The sequence below is a fragment of the Rhagoletis zephyria genome, unplaced genomic scaffold (assembly GCF_001687245.7).
Source record: "Rhagoletis zephyria isolate East Lansing unplaced genomic scaffold, Rhagoletis_zephyria_1.1 Rzeph_scaffold_00024, whole genome shotgun sequence".
Taxonomy (NCBI): Eukaryota; Metazoa; Arthropoda; class Insecta; order Diptera; family Tephritidae; genus Rhagoletis; species Rhagoletis zephyria.
This window is the reverse complement of record NW_016157108.1, coordinates 660,746-682,651: the sequence shown is the minus strand read 5'-3', so window position 1 is coordinate 682,651 and position 21,906 is coordinate 660,746. Positions and strand designations below refer to the sequence as shown.

The window sequence follows — 21,906 nt, the reverse complement described above, 5'->3', positions numbered from 1 at the left end:
ACGGACGGACAGACGGACAGACAGACATGGCTTAATCGATTTCTCTATTCATTCTGAGCATTTATGTATACATTTGTCTATATCTATCTCGATTCGTTTTGGCTGTTACAAACAACCGTTATGTGAACAAAGTTAATATACCCTTGTGCATAAGTGCGCTCGAGTATAAATATCTTAATTGAAGGCACATTTGTAAAATACGTTGAAACGATCTAAATATAATATAACTACTAGTCCTTCTAATGTTGCATATACCTGTAAAATGCTTCAAAAAAATGTTCTCTAGAAGTGTGTAAAACCCCGATTTAGTACTTTTAATTATGCTCCTTCTTGCAGTCAGAATATTTCGAGCGTGGTATCAAATCAAATTTTTTTCGACAAAGGTTATGGTAGTTGCTCTTACTTAATTGGAGCCTTCTAAATTCAATTGCGTCCTCAGTTTTACCCTATTGGCTATTTTTTCGAGATAGCGGTACTTGAAACTTTGCTTAAATTTTAACTATTTTATAAAAAAGTCCCTGAGTTTTAAAGATAATTTACTAAAATTTTGCACACGCTTGTATTTTAATATTTCCTTCACTATCTCATAAAATCATCATCGGTTCACTCTAAAATCTAGCTTCCATACAATTGATTGTCCAGATACGTTGTTTTGCGTTATAACTCCTCCAATTAAGCAGTTAAAAATTTAGTATAGGTTCACTTTAACATATAGCATGCAAACAATTTATTATTCAGATATGAAGTTAGAGTTATAGCGCAAAAAAAACATATCTAAGTAATCAGTTGTATTGGAGCTATACGTTAAAGTGCATCCATTTTGATAATTTAAGGAATAATTAAGGTAATATTAAAAAACCGTTATGTGCAAAATTTTAGTAAAATAACTTCAAAACTGAGAGAGTTATTTATAAAATAGTTAAAATTTAATCACATTTTCAAATACCGTTATCTCGAAAACCCGAGCCAATCTGGAAAAACGGGGGATACCATTGAATTTAGATCGCCCCAGTTAAGTTAGTTCAACTTTCAAAATCTTTGCTCAAAATTTACAACTTGAACAACGTCATTTGAACCCAGCTTATTCTTTTGTTTTCTATTTCATGTTTATTCCTCGCCTAACTTTGGAAGCACTGGATGAGAATGAATTACACTTGTATTAATCGATTTATTAGGAGAATACGAAAAAAATGATATGTAAAACATAGGTGTGCTCACAAATTTAAAAATTAAATTTTTTTTTTTTGGAGAGTGTACCTAAAATAGGTAGATTTGCCCATATACATAGATATAGTAAATACTTCTGCTTGTACGAAGACATGACTTCAACGAACGTTAAAAGCACGGCTGAGAGTACAATGAAGTGGAGACGGAATTTGAAGAAAGATGAAGAAAAGTGGGCGGAATATAAAAAAAGAGAGATCGAAAGAAAAAAAACTATAGGAGAAAAATGAAAAATGATCATATCATGGCAAAAAAGCACCAAGATGCGACTAACTTGCGCAAAAAAGATTCATTGAAAACAAAAAACAGGGATTAGTTTCTTCGAATTTTGGCAAGTACAAAAGTAGACAATAAAGCCATAAAAAAAGATGAAAAAGCATTATGAAAAAATTATTAGACAACTATGATAGTGCAAATGAGGAGGCGAAATGCGAAAATGAGAACCCTAAATTAAAACAAGTAAGAAAGTCAAAGTTCGGGCGGAGCCGAACATTAAATACCCTCCGCAAGTATTAAATATATGTTTTTCACCACATGGTAAGCCGGGATGTATCAATTTTGAGTAAATTAGCTTCCTTCAATCATTTCTGAAATTTACCTTTATATGAAAAGCGGCCGTCATTTTAGTCCGATTTCAATAATTTTCAACGTTTTGCTTTTATGTGGCAAGCACAATAACCATGGTACAAATTGGTAGAACGGTTACCGAGATACATATATGGTATCATAAGTGGGCGGCGCCACGCCCATTTCCCAAAATTTTATCATAAACGTATTTGTTAGTAATGAATTGTTGCAAGCATCAATTTTGAATAAATTAGCTTTAATATTTACTGATTTATCGAAGATTTCGTATTTGTCTAAATTACCGTTATATGGGATGTGGGCGTCGTTATTGTCCGATTTCAAAAATTTGCTGTACCAAGGCCAAAAACTGTGCCAAGTTTGGAAGAAATTGGTGCAGCGGTTACCAAGATATACAGATGTAACGATAAGTGGGCGTGGCTACGCCCATTTTTCAAAGATTTATAGTATTATTATTTTTCGTCTTAAAATTATTGTAAATATCTATTTTGAGTGAATAATCTTCAGTAGTTACTAAAATATCGCAGTTTTGGTATTTCTGAAAATTACCGTTATATAGGAGGTAGGCGTGGTAGGCCCATTTTCAATACCATCCGTCCTACGCCGGAAAGAAGTGCACGTACCAAGTTTCATTAAGATATCTAAATTCTTACTCGAGTTATCGTGTGAACAGATGGACGGACGCACGGACAGGCAGTCACCGCTTAATCGATTTATCTTTTCATTCTGATCATTTATGTATCCATTTGTCTATATCAATATCGATCCGTTTTGCCTGTTACAAACAACCGTTATGTGAACAAAGGTATAATACCCTTGCGCACAAGTGCGATCGGGTATAAAAACTGTGCAAGCAGCAGGAAGAAAAGAAACATTTTTAAGTAAGCAAGACTTGTCTATACCAAAGCTCTACATGGTTTTGACACTAAACGAAGTATATCAGCTTTTTAAAAATGAGTTCAAGGACATTAGCAAAACAAAGTACACCAAGATCAACGGAAATAAGGTCAATTGACAATATTCGCGCTCGCGTCAAATTTTTGTTGACTTTATTTCGCTTTTGGAAAGGAAATAATGTCAATTGGCTTTATTTCGCACCAGTATGCGAAATAGTGTTAATTGATCTTATTTTTGTTGATGTTGTTATCTGTCACCCACTAGCTACTCAGGGCTTAAGTGCTTTATATTATTTACAATTAAACCTCATATTTGCATTAAAAAACGGGTGTGTTTAAATTCTTAAACAACAATTTTATCTCATTCTAAAAAACCGGAACGTCCGAACGGGAACGTCCGAACAACTTTGAACAGTTTTTGGCAGCTATTAAATATCATTGGGAAGTTTAAGTTGACGCAGTGGTTAACACTGCTTATTATTCTAACAACCATTCATACATTATTTTTTTGTACCGTTAACAGATTCGCAGAATTTTGCAAGAATCATTAGTCATCTTCTATACGAGTTCCATTATGGGAACGTCCGAACGGGTTCTTTTAATCGCTATGCACTTACCATATAACATTTGTGGAAAATATTTTTATTGGTTTCAGATAGGTATTGATGATGACTACTCATGAAAAAAATTTGTGGTCATTCAGAGCCTAGTATAGTTACGGTGACCATATTTATGAGAGCCGAATACGGGACAAAAAATAATTTTGCAAATTTTTTCCACACTGTTTTCCCTGAAACAGTATCCTTATAATAACATCACAGATTTTCTCGAGATTTTTACCCCGTAAAATTTGTTAAAAAAAATCATTAAATTTTAGTAATAAAGTGCAATTTTAAGTCGGTAAGGCTTATCACTAATTTTTGGATTTTTTTTTTTTTGTTGACGGTGTTACGCATTTTTTTTCATACAAAGTATGTCAGACATTCTTTTTTAAGTCGGACGGATTTCGTAAAAAAATTATGTCATGTCTCCGATTCGCTTAAATTTTTTTTTTATGATTCTATACACGTGTTCGAGCATTTTTTTTCGCTTTTTTCTTTGGAGATATGATCTGTCAAAGCTAGCATTTTTTCGTGTTTCTGTCTAAACATGTACTCCTTCAAATCTCGGGTTCTGCCCATCGTGGAGACTTCATCTTAACGTCGTTTTAAAGCTAAAGAAACGGGCTTAATATTTCTATATATAAGATGGTCAAGATTGTCCTAAAGCTAACTTAGCTATTAACAGTTGAACTTTTTGAAGTTGATTTGCATAGTGAAGACCAGTAAATTAGCGTTTTATAATTATACCATCGTAATCCTTGTTTAATTGTCTATAAAAAACGCGGTTAAAAAAATGGGGTTTTTCAAGAACTATTTTTAAAATATTTTTCTTTATGACGAGATGGTTTATTTTGTGAGAATCAACATTTGTATTTTTTTTAGAAAACTTATGGTAAGGTGTTAAACATCGGGTTTTTGCAAGAAATAAAATTTTATTGCATATTCCGATAGACCACCTATCCAGGTATAATATTTGTACGGAAAGATTTTTCTTTAAGGCGACAAACCTCTAAAAATGGGACGGATAGTAAGTAGTAAGTATAGTTTTTATGATGAAAAAAGTGTCTCCAAACGGAACGTCCGTAACGCAGGAAACACCCATATGTCATAATATAACGAGAAAAAAAGTTTATAACAAATGTTGTCAATATCAAACAATTTTCATGAGTGACAGGCGCAAACTTAATAAAAACACGCCTTTCACATCCGCGCATGGTACAATAAAAACAGGTAGAAGCCAATTTGACGTCAAACCTACAAAAGTCAAAGTTTTCGGGAGAGTAAAAATAAAACTGAGCGTGTGTAAGGAAAAATAAAAAATTACATTTCACTGGTTGACGTTTTTAAGTAAATTTGAAGTTTAATTTTATTTATTTATTTTCTTTAGTTAAAATTTGTTAATTTGTTTGTTGTTTTCTGTCTTTGATTTATGAGTTGCAGTGTTGTTGGAGGGACTTTCCGGCATACGAGTCATAGCAAGGCGAATTTATACAAGGTGGTGTTACTGGCGAATTTAGATTACAACAACGACAACCACATGTATTTTGTATGGAGGGTGTTATGTCAAATCTCAATTCGCTCCAAAGTTTACATGTATTTTGTTTTTGCTTTTGATGGGTGTGCTGTCAAATCAGTAAAAGCAAAAACAAAATACATTTAAGGCGAAGAAATCAGCTGATTTTACAACACTACCTTGTATAAATTCGCATTGAGTCATAGTAACAGCACTTGGCATCAAACGTGCCTTTCCTGTACCTCCCGGTGCATTTATAAAATCTGCTGCTTTAAAATATTTAACGCACAGTAAGGCATTTCGCTGCAACTCTGCCCCACAGCTGCTTTCGCAACACTCCTTACGCGAAGGGCATTGAGGCACGTTAAAAAAATTAGTGGTATCTGATTTATATTTAACACCACATAAAAACGACGCTTCAGGTGTTGCATTTTTAACACATACACTAAGTATAAACCGCACAACTACAAAAATTTAAATGTTAATTCAAATTTGTTTTTAACGAACATTCAAAAAAACAAACGACATGACATTTAAAGCGTAACGAAATATAGGAAATAAAACAAAACCAAGTTGAAGTTTAAAGGTTTGGTTCTCATGAGAGCAACGTCATTTTGGCATCTACCAGTGATCGGACTCATACCACATTGTGGTAGATCGGCCACTTTTTTGAGCATCTACCACATCTACCACACAAGGTCTGAAATCTACCACATATTCGCGTTTTTTGAGTAGTTTTATTTTTGCTCGAGATAATTTTCTTAATTTTAAGAGCAAAAGTTTTCCAACACTAAACACTAACTAGAATGGGAGAATAAAATAAACCGTCAAATAGTAAATTTTCTCAATATTCAATTTTTCGACAGGAAACGTGGTTTTATTGTCTTAAATTGCAAAATATATGATTTATAAAAAAGAATTAAAAGCGAAAATGTTAAAAAACGGCGATTTTTGTGAAAGTAGCAAATTTCGTGCATCTAAAGTTTCTAAAGCGTTGTTTACTTTTACTTGAGAATTGTCAAAATCTGCAAATCCCAAGTAGGGGTTTCTGGAACGTGCCACATTTGTTCGCTACATCGTGATGTGATAAAAAGAAAAGCTGGCAGCACTCCGTAAGGTTGCAGAAATCTTTCAAAATATGATCGAAAAATGTGGAAGGAACTGCTTTACACTGTCAAGAAAAAAAATTGCCAAACCTCAACGCAATTTTTAGCAACTTCAATCTTGCACTTTATTATACTAAAATTAGTTTTTTTTAGATTCTAATAAAAATGTTTGCAATTTAGGTGAAACCTTGCAGAATTTTTTTGATTTTTGTACAAAGTTTGGTCCAAAACATGAGATCTACCACATTTTTTTCCAGATTCTACCACACAATTTTTTTTTGAAGTCCTATCACTGGCTTCTACCAGTATTTATGTGCCTTGCATCCGCGTTAATTTATTGATAAGAAAAAAGCTGTAAACCATTGGAAACGGCTGAGAAGCAAATAAAGAGAATTGCACTCAGCTCTTCTTATCGCTTTCGTCTAATTAAATTATCGAATTTTCGTTTTGTTTTTTACACTCTTTTTATTTTCTAACTTGGAAAAAATGCCAGTATGTATGTATTTACTTGTTCGCTCAGCTGGCGGATGAAAGCGCCAGTTACAGTCGTAATGTTAGTGGCAATGCAGAGGCATTTGTTGGAATACGGCGCAGTCTGCACTTGTGAAATTTCTTTCGTGCGTTGTTGTTGGCAATAATGGATGAACAATAAAATATAAATTAGTTTGAATTTCAAGTGGTAATTTTCTTGCGAGCTTCATGCTGAATTAAACGTTCTTACCTAGAAGTTGTTAAACGAGTAGTATAGAGTGAGAAAATTAAAGAAATACATAGTTCATCAAGTGAATCATAACCATTAGTGAATTGAGTTAATAATGCATACATTTATATTTTTGGTATCTTATGCTATGACATAACAAACACTTGGCACTTGAAACACATGGACATAACGTTTAAGTTCTTCTACTCTTAGTTTAGTTTAATGTTGTTATGGACTGCTGAAGTGTAACCTCTGTAAAAATCGTATACTGTGTGATAACCACCGGGTACTGGTAATTTCTTGGCATTTTTCTTTTGCTAATAAATCGAATGCTTACGGTCTTGGTATATAGGCGAATATCCAGAACCGATTTGTATTACTTACTTTTAAAATTATTTTAATATGAGTTCATAATGTAACTTTATTTATTATAAAAAATCTGTGTAATTTTGATAACAAATTTGACGTGTTTTTGGTGCACATCATTCAATTTTTATTATTTTAATGCCGTTTTAAGTTTTATAAATAAATCTTAAATTATTTTGGTAACAAATATGAGTATAATTCCCTCAGCACAAAACGGAGTCATCCAAAAATCATGACAAATGGTAATTAAAATATAATAATTGTGGTTGCTGGGAAGTTTTTTGGAACGTATTAAGGAGCGAAAATTTAAAAGTATGTCAAATATTTTAGTTTATAATAGTTTTAACAATGTTAACATTCTACAATGTAGTTTGCATTTACAGAATATTGTGAAAATAACAACAAAACAATAACTTGAAATTTTAGTCCCGTGGAGTGCGCGCCTTTGGTGTAACAAAAGCGAACACTGATTGAAAATATTTTCCTCTATCAACTGAAGCACCACCTGAATTTCCAACTTGAAGTCATTGCCGTGCTTTTGCGAAAAATCGAAAAGCTGCGCAAGCTTTAAGGAGCGGAGGTATTGAAGCTGAACGAAGTCGTTACTCTGTGAATTAACCATCATACTACAGCTTCGTTTGGAAGTTTGGAATATGCTTTTAATCTGAACACAAACAGATAATAAATGAAAACTTTCAAAGTATTATCTTTTGTTTACAGTTCAGGCAGTAGCTCTAGAGGATTGGAATTATCCCTTTAATGTCGCCTGATTGAGGCCACGTTCAGGCGCTGCTCACCCTTTTCAAAAAATAGTTCTCTGAACTTAGATTTATTGCAGAATTTTTTTTTAAAACTTTATTTTAATAATTTCATTTTAATAGCACAGCTTGTTTACAACCACTTGCGAATCGAATACATTTGGCGAACACACTTAAAATTTGCAAGTTCTTTTCATTGCGAACACTTTTAATGCAAATTTTTCACCAAACCCTTCGCTTCCTCACACCGTTAGCTTCGCAAGTCACGATTCCAGGATATGCAGGAAAATATATTTTAAATTATTCCCTCAAATCTGAAATTTTGACAAAACGGTAATTGTACTAGGAGGTAATTAAAAAAAAGTATAATAGTTATTTCCACCAAGCCTTAACTGCAGTTGATGCTTATTGTAAAAAGCAGATTACAACTCGAAGGAGGTAGTTGCTCGTATTAAGTACAATAAAACGAAAGGAAAAAAGCAAAAATTAAGGAATAATCCTAGTCGATTAGCCCTCGTTAAAATTATTGTAACTTATCTGAGCTCTTAACTGCAGTGAAGCGTTTGGTGAAAATAGGCTATAAGCTTGTATAAAAACCGTGAGGCTGCATACGTACCTAGTATACCATCTATCATAAATATCTTAAAATTTGAAGTTGTTAAATGTATATTTTCAAATCCTTTTTGAAAATATTTTCATTAAACAAATTAAAATATCACTATTTATTTCTAATGACTAGTTTAAAGCAATTTGCATGCTAATTAATTTGTCTTTATACGAAAATATGAACAGGTTCGCGGGCGTTTTTTTTTTGCTTTTTTGAAAGACGAAGAATTTTACTTTATATGATGAAAGGACTAAAGAAAACTTAATTTTGTATAATTTTTAGCTATCTTTTCTAAAATATATGCAGTAAGTATAAAATGAGCAACACTTTTATAAAAAAATACTAAAGATTAAAAAACAAAAGAAATGTAGTCGAAACATACATATGTATGTACATACACGTACATATGTATGAGTACATTATTACATACTTGTTCATAGTTATTCACTGAGTTTTGTGATTGGTTTCGATTTTTGCCTTAGCTAAGTAGAACTATGTAGAACCACCCATACCACCCATTAAATCACCTAGTCTACCACTCATATAATCAAGGTCAAGAAGAGCGATGGTCAAAGTAAGACAACAAATAATTTCCAATTGCATTGGAATTTGATTTAATTTGCTGATAGTTTGATTGTTATTCAACGACAGATAGTACACTCAGCATTAGCAGTCATATACCAATAAATATTCATATTTACGTTAGTGATCCCACATGTTTTTTTTTAATCGCTAAAACTGACATAACAACTCCCTTCGAACAAAAGAAAAGTCCCTACAAAATATCATACACTATTTTAGTTATTTCTAACAAGTTATTAAGTAAAAACGATTTTTAGCCGACTTCAAAAAAAGGAGGAGTTATCAATTCGTCGGAATATTTTTTTTATGTATGTCGCCGCATAACTTTGGACCAGGGTTGTGTCGAATATTATTCCGAAATAAAAGTCCTTTCGGGATAATAAGCAAACCTCTTATCCAAATTAAGCAAGTTTGGTCTCAAATGAAGGAGGACTTAAATAGCTTTAAAACTGAAATGTCTAAACGAGGAAAGCCCCCCATCAAAAATATTTCAATAAAAAATGTTAATTAATTACCATAGAAGAAACCTTGTGTCAGGTATATGCTTTTATTTACTATTAAATTATAAACAAAAAATATAAATGGAGGTCATTCGTTATTTCTGGTTAAAAGCTATTTCAGTCCTATTTAATATGATACCAAATTTGTTAAATTTGGACAGGAGATTTGTTTATTATCCGGAAAGGACTTTTATTTCGGAATAATATTCGCAACGACCCTGCTTTGGATCACGTTAAATGATTTCTATAATTATTTTTTTTTAAAGAAAGGTGGTATCTCAGCGGTGGTCCCATTTGGTTTAGATCCGATCATTGGATCGTGAAGAAATTAACGGTAATATTTTATATGAGAATTGAAGTCGGTTTTTTGCTTAAAAATTACTTGTTTTTATTTAAGCAAATATTATTATTTCAATGTTAAAATTAATTATTTAAATAATTTTAATTAATTACAATGATTCCAGGATTTCTCTTCTTGGTAAAGCAGTTAAAGAAAACACAAATTCTTTGATGAATTTATAACAAACTAACAAAAAATTGTGTTTCCTAAAAATCAATCAACATGAAGACACTAGTCCCCCTATGGCTTAAGTCTGAAAGGCACACCGAAATTCAGTTATTTCTTCTTTTTCACACATTCAAACGTCGTATTTGAATACCCGTACTAAACTGGTTTCAGACGGTCTGAAAAGACTAATGTATTGTCGCAGTTTAGACCATTTTAAAACACATTGGGCATATTCATAGTCACAATAAAGTCGATTATAAAGATAGTTGCAGCTTTTTGATATAATTTTCTATGGAATATCTGTCAAGAAAGGTACAACTAACTTTAGAGTCGACTTTATTCCGACTATGAATGTGCCCCAATAATAGCAAACATTAAATGGCGCTCAATGATCATATACATTTGTGGCCACTACAAAAATGCTCAGAACAAAACGAGAAATCGATTAAACCGTGACTCTCTGTCCGTCCTTCTGTGCACACGATAACTCGTGTTCGGACAATAACAACGCCTACCTCCCATATAACGGTATTTGGAGGAAATATGAAAACTGCGATATTTTAGTAACTGCTGAAGCTGATTCACTCAAAATAGATATTTACAATGACCTTTTAGCGGAAAATAAGATAAATTTTTAGGAAATGGGCGTTCGCCTGGAACATGGAAATTCATATGTTTTCTGTTGAGCTAGAAATATGTGTAAGAACTCTCTTTCAAATTCCGAAATAACTACGTACATACATATGTATGTACATTAGACCAAATCCTGCAATGCAACCGGAATCCGAATCAGATTTTGGTATTTCGTATAGTAATAGTAATGATTCTCCCAGGAGCATCTAGCGTTTTTTAGGAAATGAGTTCTTCTCTTCTGAGGTAAATTAATTTTCTAGGATCAATCAAAAAGCTCAAAACTATAAGAATTCATTGATTATATGCTATTTAACTATTAGGCAGGCTCAGATTTCGTAAATTAGTCTTTTTTAATCGCTTGCCCGGTTTGGGTCAAATCTGGTAATTGCAAAAAACAATTTTTGGAATTTAAAGAATCTGAGTTTATATAACATGTATAATCAATGTATTCTTACAGTTTCGGCAGTTTTGATTGATCCTACAAAATAATGTCGACCTCAAAAGAGAATAACTAATTTTCTTACTTGTTATTCCTATGGGAAAAATAAACTCTTAGTGCGCGACCTCTTAGAATTATCGTAGAGATTCATGGACCAGCATTACTATACCAAATACTAAAATCTGAGTTGGATTTCGGTCGCATTGCATGACTTTTATTTTTCTTGACGTGGTCTAATGGACATACGTACATACATATTAGACTGATTCAAAAAAAAAAATCGACTAACTTCCTGTTAAAAGCGCAACGCTTAATATTAAGTTTAAAAGGTCGCGCATGGCGGATTTATATTTTCCATATAAATTGCTTAGAAGAAAATTGTTTTTAACTTTGGAACTAGTTTTCTGGGCTATAAATTATCGGACTAAAAATTGAGATACAAATTTTTGTCGGAAACTTGACGCTCTACAAAAAACGTCTTATATAATTTTTAGATAAACCTACTGGTTTAACGGTTATTCAAACTTAAAGTTTTTCTCCTATTTAAGGCAAGATAATTAAAATTATCATTAACTACTGCAAAATTAAAAAAAAAATTTCTGCGAATTGTAATTCCCTGTTAAAAAAGTCATTAAAATCATTTTTAGTGAAAAAATGATAAAACAAACTTTCGAACATAACTCAATACAATAGAAGGGATTTTAATTAATTTTTCCCCCAAAATGGGGGGTTGTTAGTAAAATTTATTTGCAAGGTAAAGCAGGGATTACACGATTTTTACATTTGTACATTTTGGCAGCCACAGAGTGGTGTTTTCTAGAAGAAATTAGTTCAGCTCAATAATAACTTTCCTAACAATACTTTGCAACTGTGAAATTGTACAGATCTGTACAAATATACAAATCGTGTGATCCCTGCTTTAGTCTTGCAAATTAATTTTACTAACACCCGTATTCTGTAATCCGCATCTTCGTAGTTACGAATTCGTAGTTCTGTTCCGAAAAATCGAAAATTGGTGGTATGCTGTAATTCGATCGTAAATATCAACGGCACTACCAGCTTTGACAGAAAAAATAATTATGGAGGAAGAGTTCGGGCGAAGATTTTCCGCTGAAGGAACCTGCCAACATGGTGTTGGGGGAAAGATTTTGATGTGGGCAATCCACGTTCTCAAAAACATTGACAAAAACTTTAAACATTTTGCAAAGCCTCTAGCAATGTCCGGCCTTTCGCCCATGCATTTTTCGTATTGCGACCGATTTGTTGTGATCTTCGACCTGATATGTTGGAAATATTTAATAATAATCAAATTTTTTTCTATTTACACTTCAACTTACATATTTTTGCGTTTACACACTTTATTTTATTGATTTTTTAAAACAATTTGTTTCGCTCTGACAGTAGTTGCTCTTTGTACAAAATTTCCGACAAATACATAAAAATGACAGCTACATCGGATTCAGGCATACTATCATTACGAATTTCGAAGATGGCCTCCGAATTTCGAAATCACGATACGACAACGCGGATTTCAGCATACCAATTTTACGATTCGTAGCAAAATAGAATCTACGACGGATTATAGCACGACAGTCGGGCCTACGTAACCGGAACGACCCAGATTCATATTTGGCCAAGGACTGTCACTCCAGCAACACTCCCCAAAAACTCTTTGGGGAATTTGTATGCTGCTACAACAACAACATAGGGATGTGAAACTCCCCCATTTAGGGGAAAAATTAATTAAAATCCTTTCTATTGTATTGAGTTATGTTCGAAAGTTTGTTCTATGATTTTTTCACTAAAAATGATTTTAATACCTTTCTCTAACAGGGAATTACAATTTGCAGGATTTTTGTGAAAAATGATAATTTAGGAGAAAAAATTACAATTAATCATGGCATTAATTTGACTTGAAAACAATTTTTTTCTAAGTTATTTTTATGGAAAATAGAAAATCGCCATGCGCGACCTTTTAAACTTAATATTAAGGGGATCGGCCGCTATGGCTTAGTAGTAGCAGTGCGCGCTTTCACTCATCAACACCTGGGTTCAAGCCCTGGTCAAAGCAACATCGCAAAAAATATANAACAGCGGTCGTCCCTCGGCAGGCAATGGCAAACCTCCGAGTGTATTTCTACCATGAAAAACAGTTTCTCATAAAAATACAATCGCCGTTCGGAGTCGGCGTAAAACTGTAGGTCCCTCCGCTTTGTGTGACAACATCAAGGCGCACGCCACAAGTCGGAGGAGAAGCTAGGCCAAACACTAACATATGTGTAAGCGCCAATCTATTATTATTATAATTAAGGGTTGCGCTTCTAACAGGCATCATTTGACATCCCCCCGGAGGTATTGAACAGAAAAAAAGAAGTTAGTCGATTTTTTTTTGAATCGGTCTAATACGTACATATGTATGTACATATCCATGTATCTACATATGTATATCTTTTGATGGAAGTAAAAAAACTTGTTTGCCCCCTGAATCGTTCCCTTATTTTGCATTTACCGCGGAAAAAATTAAACCAATGGGATGATTCTTCTTTCGAACGAACGCAAAATCTTTTTACTTCGTAATAATATATAGCGACAATTTGGCAGCACCAAGTTTCGTGGTACTTTGCGTCTTATTAATTATTAACAAAAACCATAGGGTTGCTAGAAGAAGAGGTGTAGGTTTCGAAATTAGAGGGTGTCCTATTCTTCCTCCCGACACCACACTTTTTTTTTTAGTTTACCGTCCGTATTCTAAAATTTCTCCAAATATGGCTCGCTTCAATTGCATTAATCTAGTAGAATGTACGTTTGTAAAGTCTAATTGATTATTCCACGTGAACAGCACATCCAACAACTGACTATTATAAATTAAGTTTGTGCCAAAACTAAAATTCCTTTTACTACTTATTTTCAGGTATAATATGCCGCTGAAAAATGTCAACATAATGCCATACAAATTTCTAAAATTATATACTGAAAAATGGAAACAATATCCAAGATTTCCCTGATATTGGTTCTATTCCTAATTTTTGCAAGTGTTTTTACTGTGGATGTATATGCAGTCTCGCTGGCTGCAAATGTAGATGGGAATGCCTATAAGACCGTCGTCGACAGTGTTGCGGACGCCGCCTCCGTAGCTTTAGTCGCAGACGAATCACCATTAGTTAGCTCAGAAGCAGCACAACAACAGAGTGGAGCGCCAGTAAAATCGAAAGCGTCACCAGCAAGTAGCGCAACTTTCGACGCTGTACGCAATAATTTCCTAAAGCAAAACCAACAGCTAACAGATGAGCCCTCAGCATTGACCTCAGCGGCATTTTCGGTCAATCAGCAGCAACAAGCCTCATGCATATCAACATTTGCAAAAGAAGAGCCACCGCGACAACCGCCACAGAAGAAGTATGAACATGAAATCTCCGTGCTGGGTTATAAAATTCCAATACCTTCATTCGTAATGGACGGTATGAGTTCCGTGCCAACTGGTGCGGAAGTAAATGCCGGCGGAGCTGTTGGTGCAGATGCAGACACCATATTTGAACGGATTGGCGACAGTGGCAGTTCTGATGATGCGAACATTTTCAAGCTCTTCTGCGAGAACACCACCATCAGTAATGTAAATGCGGAACTGCGTTCCAAAATGTATATCAATTATGGTTACATAATCCTGCAGCATTGCTATGTCAACGAGGATGCGTCGTCATTGCAATTGCAACAGTACGAAAGTGTGCGAAACTTCAAGTGGTCGTATAGCAATGTGCATGACCAACAATTGGAAACGCTTTTTTCGAGTCATAAATCGAATTTCGAGAATTTAGAATCCCTTGATTTGACGGCTAATCAACTGGATTGCACCCATTGGGCTCAACCGCAGACGGTGCGCCGTTTGCTAATGTTGAAGCTAACGCGCAACGCTATAGACACACAGAGCTGTGCACTCTCCGAATTCCAGCACATGAATCACTTGATCGAGCTGCGATTGGACGACAATCGTATACATGAGTTGAGTCAGCAGTTCTTGGGCCACCTCAGCGAATTAAAAGGGTTGAATTTAACTCGCAATATGCTGAGCAATTTGACACGCAACACTTTCAACGGAGCATTAAAGCTGCAGCGACTCTATATTGCGCACAATCGTTTAAGGACATTGCCGTTCCAGCTATTCCAAAGCATGCGGGATCTACAAACGCTCGATCTGTCTAATAACCGTTTGTTTTACTTCTCAGATAATTTCTTCGCGTTGAATGGGGAACTGCGCGAGATGTATCTGCAAAACAATGCCATGGAGACTATTGGCAAGAACACATTTCACAATTTGCAAAAGTTGCGCTACCTGGACGTATCCGAAAACAATATAAGCAGCATAGATCGCAAAGCATTCGAATCACTTTCAAACCTCTTTATGTTGAACATTTCGATGAATAGCATTACCACAGTTTCCTCCATACTCTTTCATCCGCTTCATAATCTCCAGCAGCTCGATTTGAGTCACAACAAATTCACCCAGCTGCCGAGCGGCGTATTTATGTCCCAACGCGCCTTACTTTTGTTGCGCATTGACTCAACGCCGCTAGGGAAGATCGGTAATTTCATTTCGCGTAACAATGATTACGTTGATCCGAAGGTGCTGGCAAATTTGCGCATTCTTTCTATACAGCACAACAAGCAATTGACACAGCTTACTCGTACCCTCTTTCGCAATACGCCCAATCTGCACGAGCTCCTTCTGGCTGGAAATGCTTTGCAGCATTTACCCGCAGAGATAGGGCAACTTAGTCAATTGCAGCGTTTAAATGTGCGCGATAACAAGCTCGTCTATATACCGGAGAGTGTGCAGTATTTGCCGAGACTACGTTTCATACACATTCGATACAACGATTACATATGCGATTGTCGCATGTACTGGTTGGGCGAGTGGCTGAGCAATAGCAGTTCAACGTTGCGTCGTCTGCGTGCCGTTCACATTGGCAGCTTGTACGAGGGACCCGTCATGCTGGCGGACGTGTCGTCAGTGGACACAGGCGATGACATAGATGAGCTTATTGAGTCACTTACTTGTCACCATGGCCATCCGGGCGACATGGTGAATGTACTGCAGCATCTGCATTGCTTGAAGCCGGTCATAATGGAGTCGTCTGAGTCGAAAATGCACAAACTACACTCGACGGCAAAACTGGAATGCATGTTTTCGGGCAGTCCCGCTCCAGACGTCATTTGGGTAACGCCTACAAATAAGATTTTACGCCACCACGCGGATCCGGACAAGCGACCTGTCATCATCAATCACAACGAAAAAATAATCGGACATTTGCCACTAACATCGCTTATTATGGACGATAACAACATGCTAAACGTCAGTCTGCAGGCCAGTGACGTTATGAATCGGGTGACATTGATCGAGAACGGTACACTGTTGGTACACAATATTTCGCGAAGCGATAGCGGACTCTACAGTTGTTATGCATACAACATTATGGGAAATGCGTCGGCGTTTATGAGGTGGGTGTATACGATTGTACGTTATGTATGTATGTATAGATATATAGTAGATTTTGATTTGAATTAAATTATATAAAATAACACTGGTTTACTACAGAAAAAATTTTCTATGGATGCTACTATCCAATTCCTATGTTGTTGTTGTAGCGGCTACAACAATCCCGCCCAGGTCGGTTGGTATCGCAGTCGTTGTCGTCAAGTTCCACTAACGGCAGCCCTAGGAAGCGTGCAGCTTCTATTGGCTTGGCCCACAAGGACAAAGCCGTTAGGGTTGTCGGGTTTTCCGGGCATGCGAAGAGATGTTTCGAGTCATGTGGGGTCTCTCCGCATGCCGGACACTCATTTGGCACATCCTCATTCAATCTACTCAGGTAGGAGTTTAACCTGCGGCAGTAGCCAGAGCGAAGTTGGGCTATTGTCGTTCGTGTCTCCCGAGGCAGATGAAGCTCCGTCCCGTCTATGTCTGGGGGCGGTATGCCTAGAACGGCATTCACAGGTCTAGAGTCTACATAACTCGAGACAGACTCCCTGTGAATGCCGTTCAGGGTCAGTCGGTAAGCTGACGGGTCCAGAGGTTGCTTGATGACCCATGAATTCCTATGTAGAATTGCTCGGTGATTTCGAAAATCGACATATTTTTAATTCTGTCTGGATAACTTCTCGAGATATTTGCAATTTAAAGTTGTTCAGCTTAAAAAAGTGGTTTCAATTAATCACGTATATCTTACAAACTAATTGAATAATCGTAATACGGAATGAAAGCTAATGAAATTCTCCATATACCGTTTGTACATCACTTTTCGATAGCTCTTGATAGTTTCTGAGAAATTATCTAATCATTTCTGACACCTCTTGCTTTCGATGCAAACCCCCTACTTACTCAGGTGTATGTGGCGTATGAGTAACACTGTTTTTCTGCTCATATTTCATACAAAAAATACTTGCGCATTTTCATTTGACCAGTCATTACTTTCTTATATATCCATCGACTTTCTTCATTGGTAGCTCTATTTTTTTTAAAGGAACAGGCTTTAACACAAGAGCAAAACATTTAAACATACTGTTATTTTATAAATTTTTTCCCTGTTAAAGTTTGAAGTTTTTCCATTTTTTCACTAAAAAACAAAAAATTTGGAATGACTAATTAATTTCTCAGAAAAGTCTATAGTGATGTATACGCGCTTATAGATAATTTCATTGGCTTTGACTTGCCGGGTTTCGCATTGCAATTGTTCAATTGTTTCGTAAAAGCATAAACAGACGGCAGCGTTGATCCGGATCAACTCGGGAATTAACTGCAGCTGATCCGAATTAAGTCCGAGTTAATCCGGATCAACGTTGCTGTCTGTTTAAGCTTTGAGATATATGTACGTGATTAAGTGGAACCACTCTTTTTTTTTAAGCCGAATAACGGTAAATTGCAAATATCTCGAAAACGTATCCTTAAAGACAAAAATTAACTCTATTGTCGGAATCAGTGAGCGATTCTACATAAAAATTTGTGATACAGTGAAAAGATCGTGGCGTAAAACGAAGCAGAAATTGAAAATATTAAAGGAAGTTATAATACTGTAGATTGTTTTCGTAAATGTCTCGTCCATCCTATTTCCCTTAAGTAGTTGTTCAGTACCCAGCAATAAATGATTTTTATGCGAAACTATTCCAATTGATGTCTAGCATACTTCGCAAATAATAGAATACTTATTTGGCATATATGTACATATTTTACATATTGGGCGAAATTCCTCACCTGTCCAGGTAAAATTTTGTATGTCAACGATTTCGTTCAAACTCTACTACATTGTTGCTATGGGGACTAGTAAATAATGGTTAAATGGATTTTTTTCCTATCGCGGTTTTTTGTCGAGTTATACGAGTTTAAATATGCACGTTTTGCCACTTTTTTTAGAATCACATGTTTTATTAAAGTTCGTATCTCACGTCACACTTATGATTGAGAATCCAAAATTTTTGACCTCTTATAACTCATTCCGTGCTTTTTGGTGGCACCTATAATTTTTTGCTGAAGTTCTTTTTTGGGGAAAATTTGACGTTCAAGGTCAAAGTGGTAATATGAGTATATCTCAAAATCTGATGTTTTTTTTAATTTTTACTTGTCTAAACGAAAAGCTTGACTTATTTCCTATAGTATATCAACTGCTGAGTGGAAGATCGACCTGTCTCGGCAGCCAGTTCTGTAAAAACTTTTCAAGATCGCCCTATTTCGGGATTTTATTAAAACCACCCTATCTCAGAATTTGGTTGAAGAACGCCCTATCTCAGAATGCGGTTCGAAAACGCCCTATCTCACTTCAAAATGTATTAAAAATGTGCTGATATAGGGCGTTTTTGAAACGAATTCTGAAATAGGGCGTTCTTGAAAAGTTTTTTGAGATAGAGCGTTTTCGAGCTGGCTGCCGAGATAGGTCGATCTTCCTCTCAGCAGGCGATATGTAAATATTAGAGTGGGATCTGTTTTAGTTTTAGTTTTAGAGAAAATAAACTTCAAACAATCGCGCGCGTTCCAAATGTGCGTCACCTCTAGTCACCACGCTGGGCCATGTATGTATGTATTAGCGATGTTAATTTTTTCGCTTTTTACGATCGCAGGATTTTCAGGATGTCGGTATCACAATCGGGTCGGGATTATTCCCTGGATTTAGATATTCATTACTTTTCAACAACTTAAATCGAAATAATTGCTTCATATTTTTTGAGTAGCTCTCCCACCAAAAAATTTAATATTAAATAAATGGGTTTGAATCCTTCTTTTTTTAAAGTGGCATTTTTTCTCTCTGACGTCAGGATTTATTTTAAAGGACTTTGTAATTTCAAAGATATCATTCATTCCAAAATTTATTTTAAAAATTCAATGCAATGTAAAATAAAAATACGGGTACCGAATGAAAGAGGAAATTTCTTTAGAATTAAAAAAAAAATAATTTTTTTTGGATCCACAAGGACGAATAGATGTTTTTTTAAGCTGATAATGTTGGAAGGACCAAATTCGAAGATGTTACCGAGTTTATATCAGTCCTTAACATATAATCTTTTCAAAAACAAATATTGCTAAATTTCAAGGATACAATTTTAAAAGGACATTTTCAATACTTACCAGTCCTTATGCGCCAAAAAATTGAATCTGCTTAAATGTTGGAAGGACCAAATTCGAGGATGTTACCGAGTTTATATCAGTCCTTAACATATAATTTTTTCAAAAACAAATATTGCTAAATTTCAAGGATACAATTTTAAAAGGACATTTTCAATACTTACCAGTCCTTATGCGCCAAAAAATTGAATCTGCTTAAATTCTACAGAATTTCCTCCTTAATTTGGTACCCATACTTCCTCTCTAAGGACATTTCGCTGAATTTTTTAAATAATTTTTGAATTACTGACGTCACAGTGAAAAACTAAAAACGCAATTTTACTTTATTTGGCCTATGGTTTCGCGAATATATTGATTTTTGTGTTTAAAATTTACTATCGCACGGTGTTATATGTATAATGAGCTATACATTTACAAAAACATATTAATTATTAAACAAAAAGAAGAAATATAGCCAATACTGGTCAAGAAAAGGAATTATATTAATCAGTCAAATTACAAATCCCGGGATTATTTGCCGAGAATCCCGGGATTTTCGGCACCTAAAATGGCCGGGATCCCGAGCAAAAATGCTATCAAATTGATTTTTCAAATAAACATACGCAAGAAAAGAAAAAATTAAAAAACGAAGGAAATAAACAATTACCACATAAATTAGTACGAAAAAATGCAAAAAAAAGATATATAAAGGCACCACACTATAAAATCTCAATTTAAAGAGCTAAGAAACAGCACAAAGGTGAAAAAGATATGGATACAAACCTGCACAAAATTTTACTAAATATGTAGCAGCAAAGCAAAACTAATTTGTAAAGTGATTTCCAAGTAAAGCTCACTCTGTATAAAAACTGTTTACTTAGTCTAATTTATTACAGTTGCACCTAGCGTCAGGTTTGGAGCTATTACATTTAGCGGGAATTTTAAATCACTTACTGATGATAATTTACCATATATTACAATAAAACTTATCACGAATAAAAGTAATTATCGTTTTTTATAATCTCTACTTTCAGCGGTATAGTAGTACAGCACATACATACATGTCGTCGTTTAAAGTGCAAAACCGCGTATCAACAAAATGCAAAACCGCGTATCAGCAAAATGCCAAACTGCGTATGTGAAGTTGTAGAAATTATTTTCTAGATTGTAAACACACTCATATTTCAAAATGGTTCTCTTTTTTAGAAAGCAATCGCATTTCTGGCTAGTATATTTAAGGACGAATGGATATGGATTGAGCCAAGAGCTTGTGCGAGCAAATCCAATTTTTGGCAGCCAATGTCAGTTACGCGGTTTTGCAGGATGACGATACGCGGTTTTGTACTTTAAACGACGATATGTACATGGCGCAGCGCGGTGACTATAGGTGACGCGTATTTGGAGCGCGCGCGGTTGTTTGAAGTTTATTTTCTCTAAAACTACACAAGATCCCACTCTAACATTTACATATACTATAGGAAATAAGTCAATCCTTCCGTTTAGACAGGTAAAAATTTAAAAAATGATCCGGTTTTGAGATTAATCGGATAGGTGTTTTTGTCCTGAAACTCAGTGTTTGTTTTAGGCTACACATACGTCCGTACGTCGGCTTTTATTTGTGTAGAGGACCTTAAAAAGGCAATGTAAATGTACTATACCAATTAAGTATGCAGTTTAAATATGTCCTAACGGGTTTCCACATATCTTTAATTTTAAATAGCTTTTCTTTAGCAACATTCATTCTCATAACTTTATTTGTTTGACTAATGAAAGGATGCTTTCTTGCAATTCTGCCACGAAAATTATTTGTTAAAGAACATTTCTAATGCTATTTTCGCAAAGTATCTTCTTCTTTTGCTGTTTTAAAAGGATGTTCCTTAATACTTCCAAAATTCAGCTTAATAGTTTTGCTCTGGTATTAAAAAAGGTATGTTTTTAACTGACTTCCAAAACAGGAGGAGGTTATCAGTTCGTCGGAATATTTTGTTTGTTTTATTTTTATTTTTTTTAATGTATGTTACCGCATAACTTTGGAACGTGTGTCAAGTTAGCACTACACTTTTCGAAATTGGAAAAGTTAACTACGGCATTAATTGTAGTGTTTTTGTTGTAAATTTGTTGTGGAAAGAAAAAATTTGTAGCTCTCGTTTTTTAAGAAAAAATGGTATGTAGTGCTAACTTGACACCATACACCTAGTCGATAGAATTGAGATATGTTTTTTAAGAAAAAATGGTATGTAGTGCTAACTTGACACCATACACCTAGTCGATAGAATTGAGATATTGAAAATGTTATAACGGCA

At 34.8% G+C, this 21,906-nt stretch overlaps 1 protein-coding gene across 2 annotated transcripts in view; it reads left to right on the top strand.

Annotated features, from left to right (window-relative positions):
* The window catches only part of LOC108362800 (leucine-rich repeats and immunoglobulin-like domains protein sma-10), a 77,805-nt gene that overhangs the window by 24,926 nt on the left and 30,973 nt on the right, over positions 1-21,906 (top strand). For both annotated transcript variants that reach the window (XM_017615949.1, XM_017615957.1), the window contains exon 2: positions 13,931-16,512. In XM_017615949.1, coding sequence (XP_017471438.1) covers positions 13,997-16,512 — 2,516 coding nt within the window. In that variant the 5' untranslated portion in view covers positions 13,931-13,996. The remainder of the gene's footprint in view (positions 1-13,930; positions 16,513-21,906) is intronic.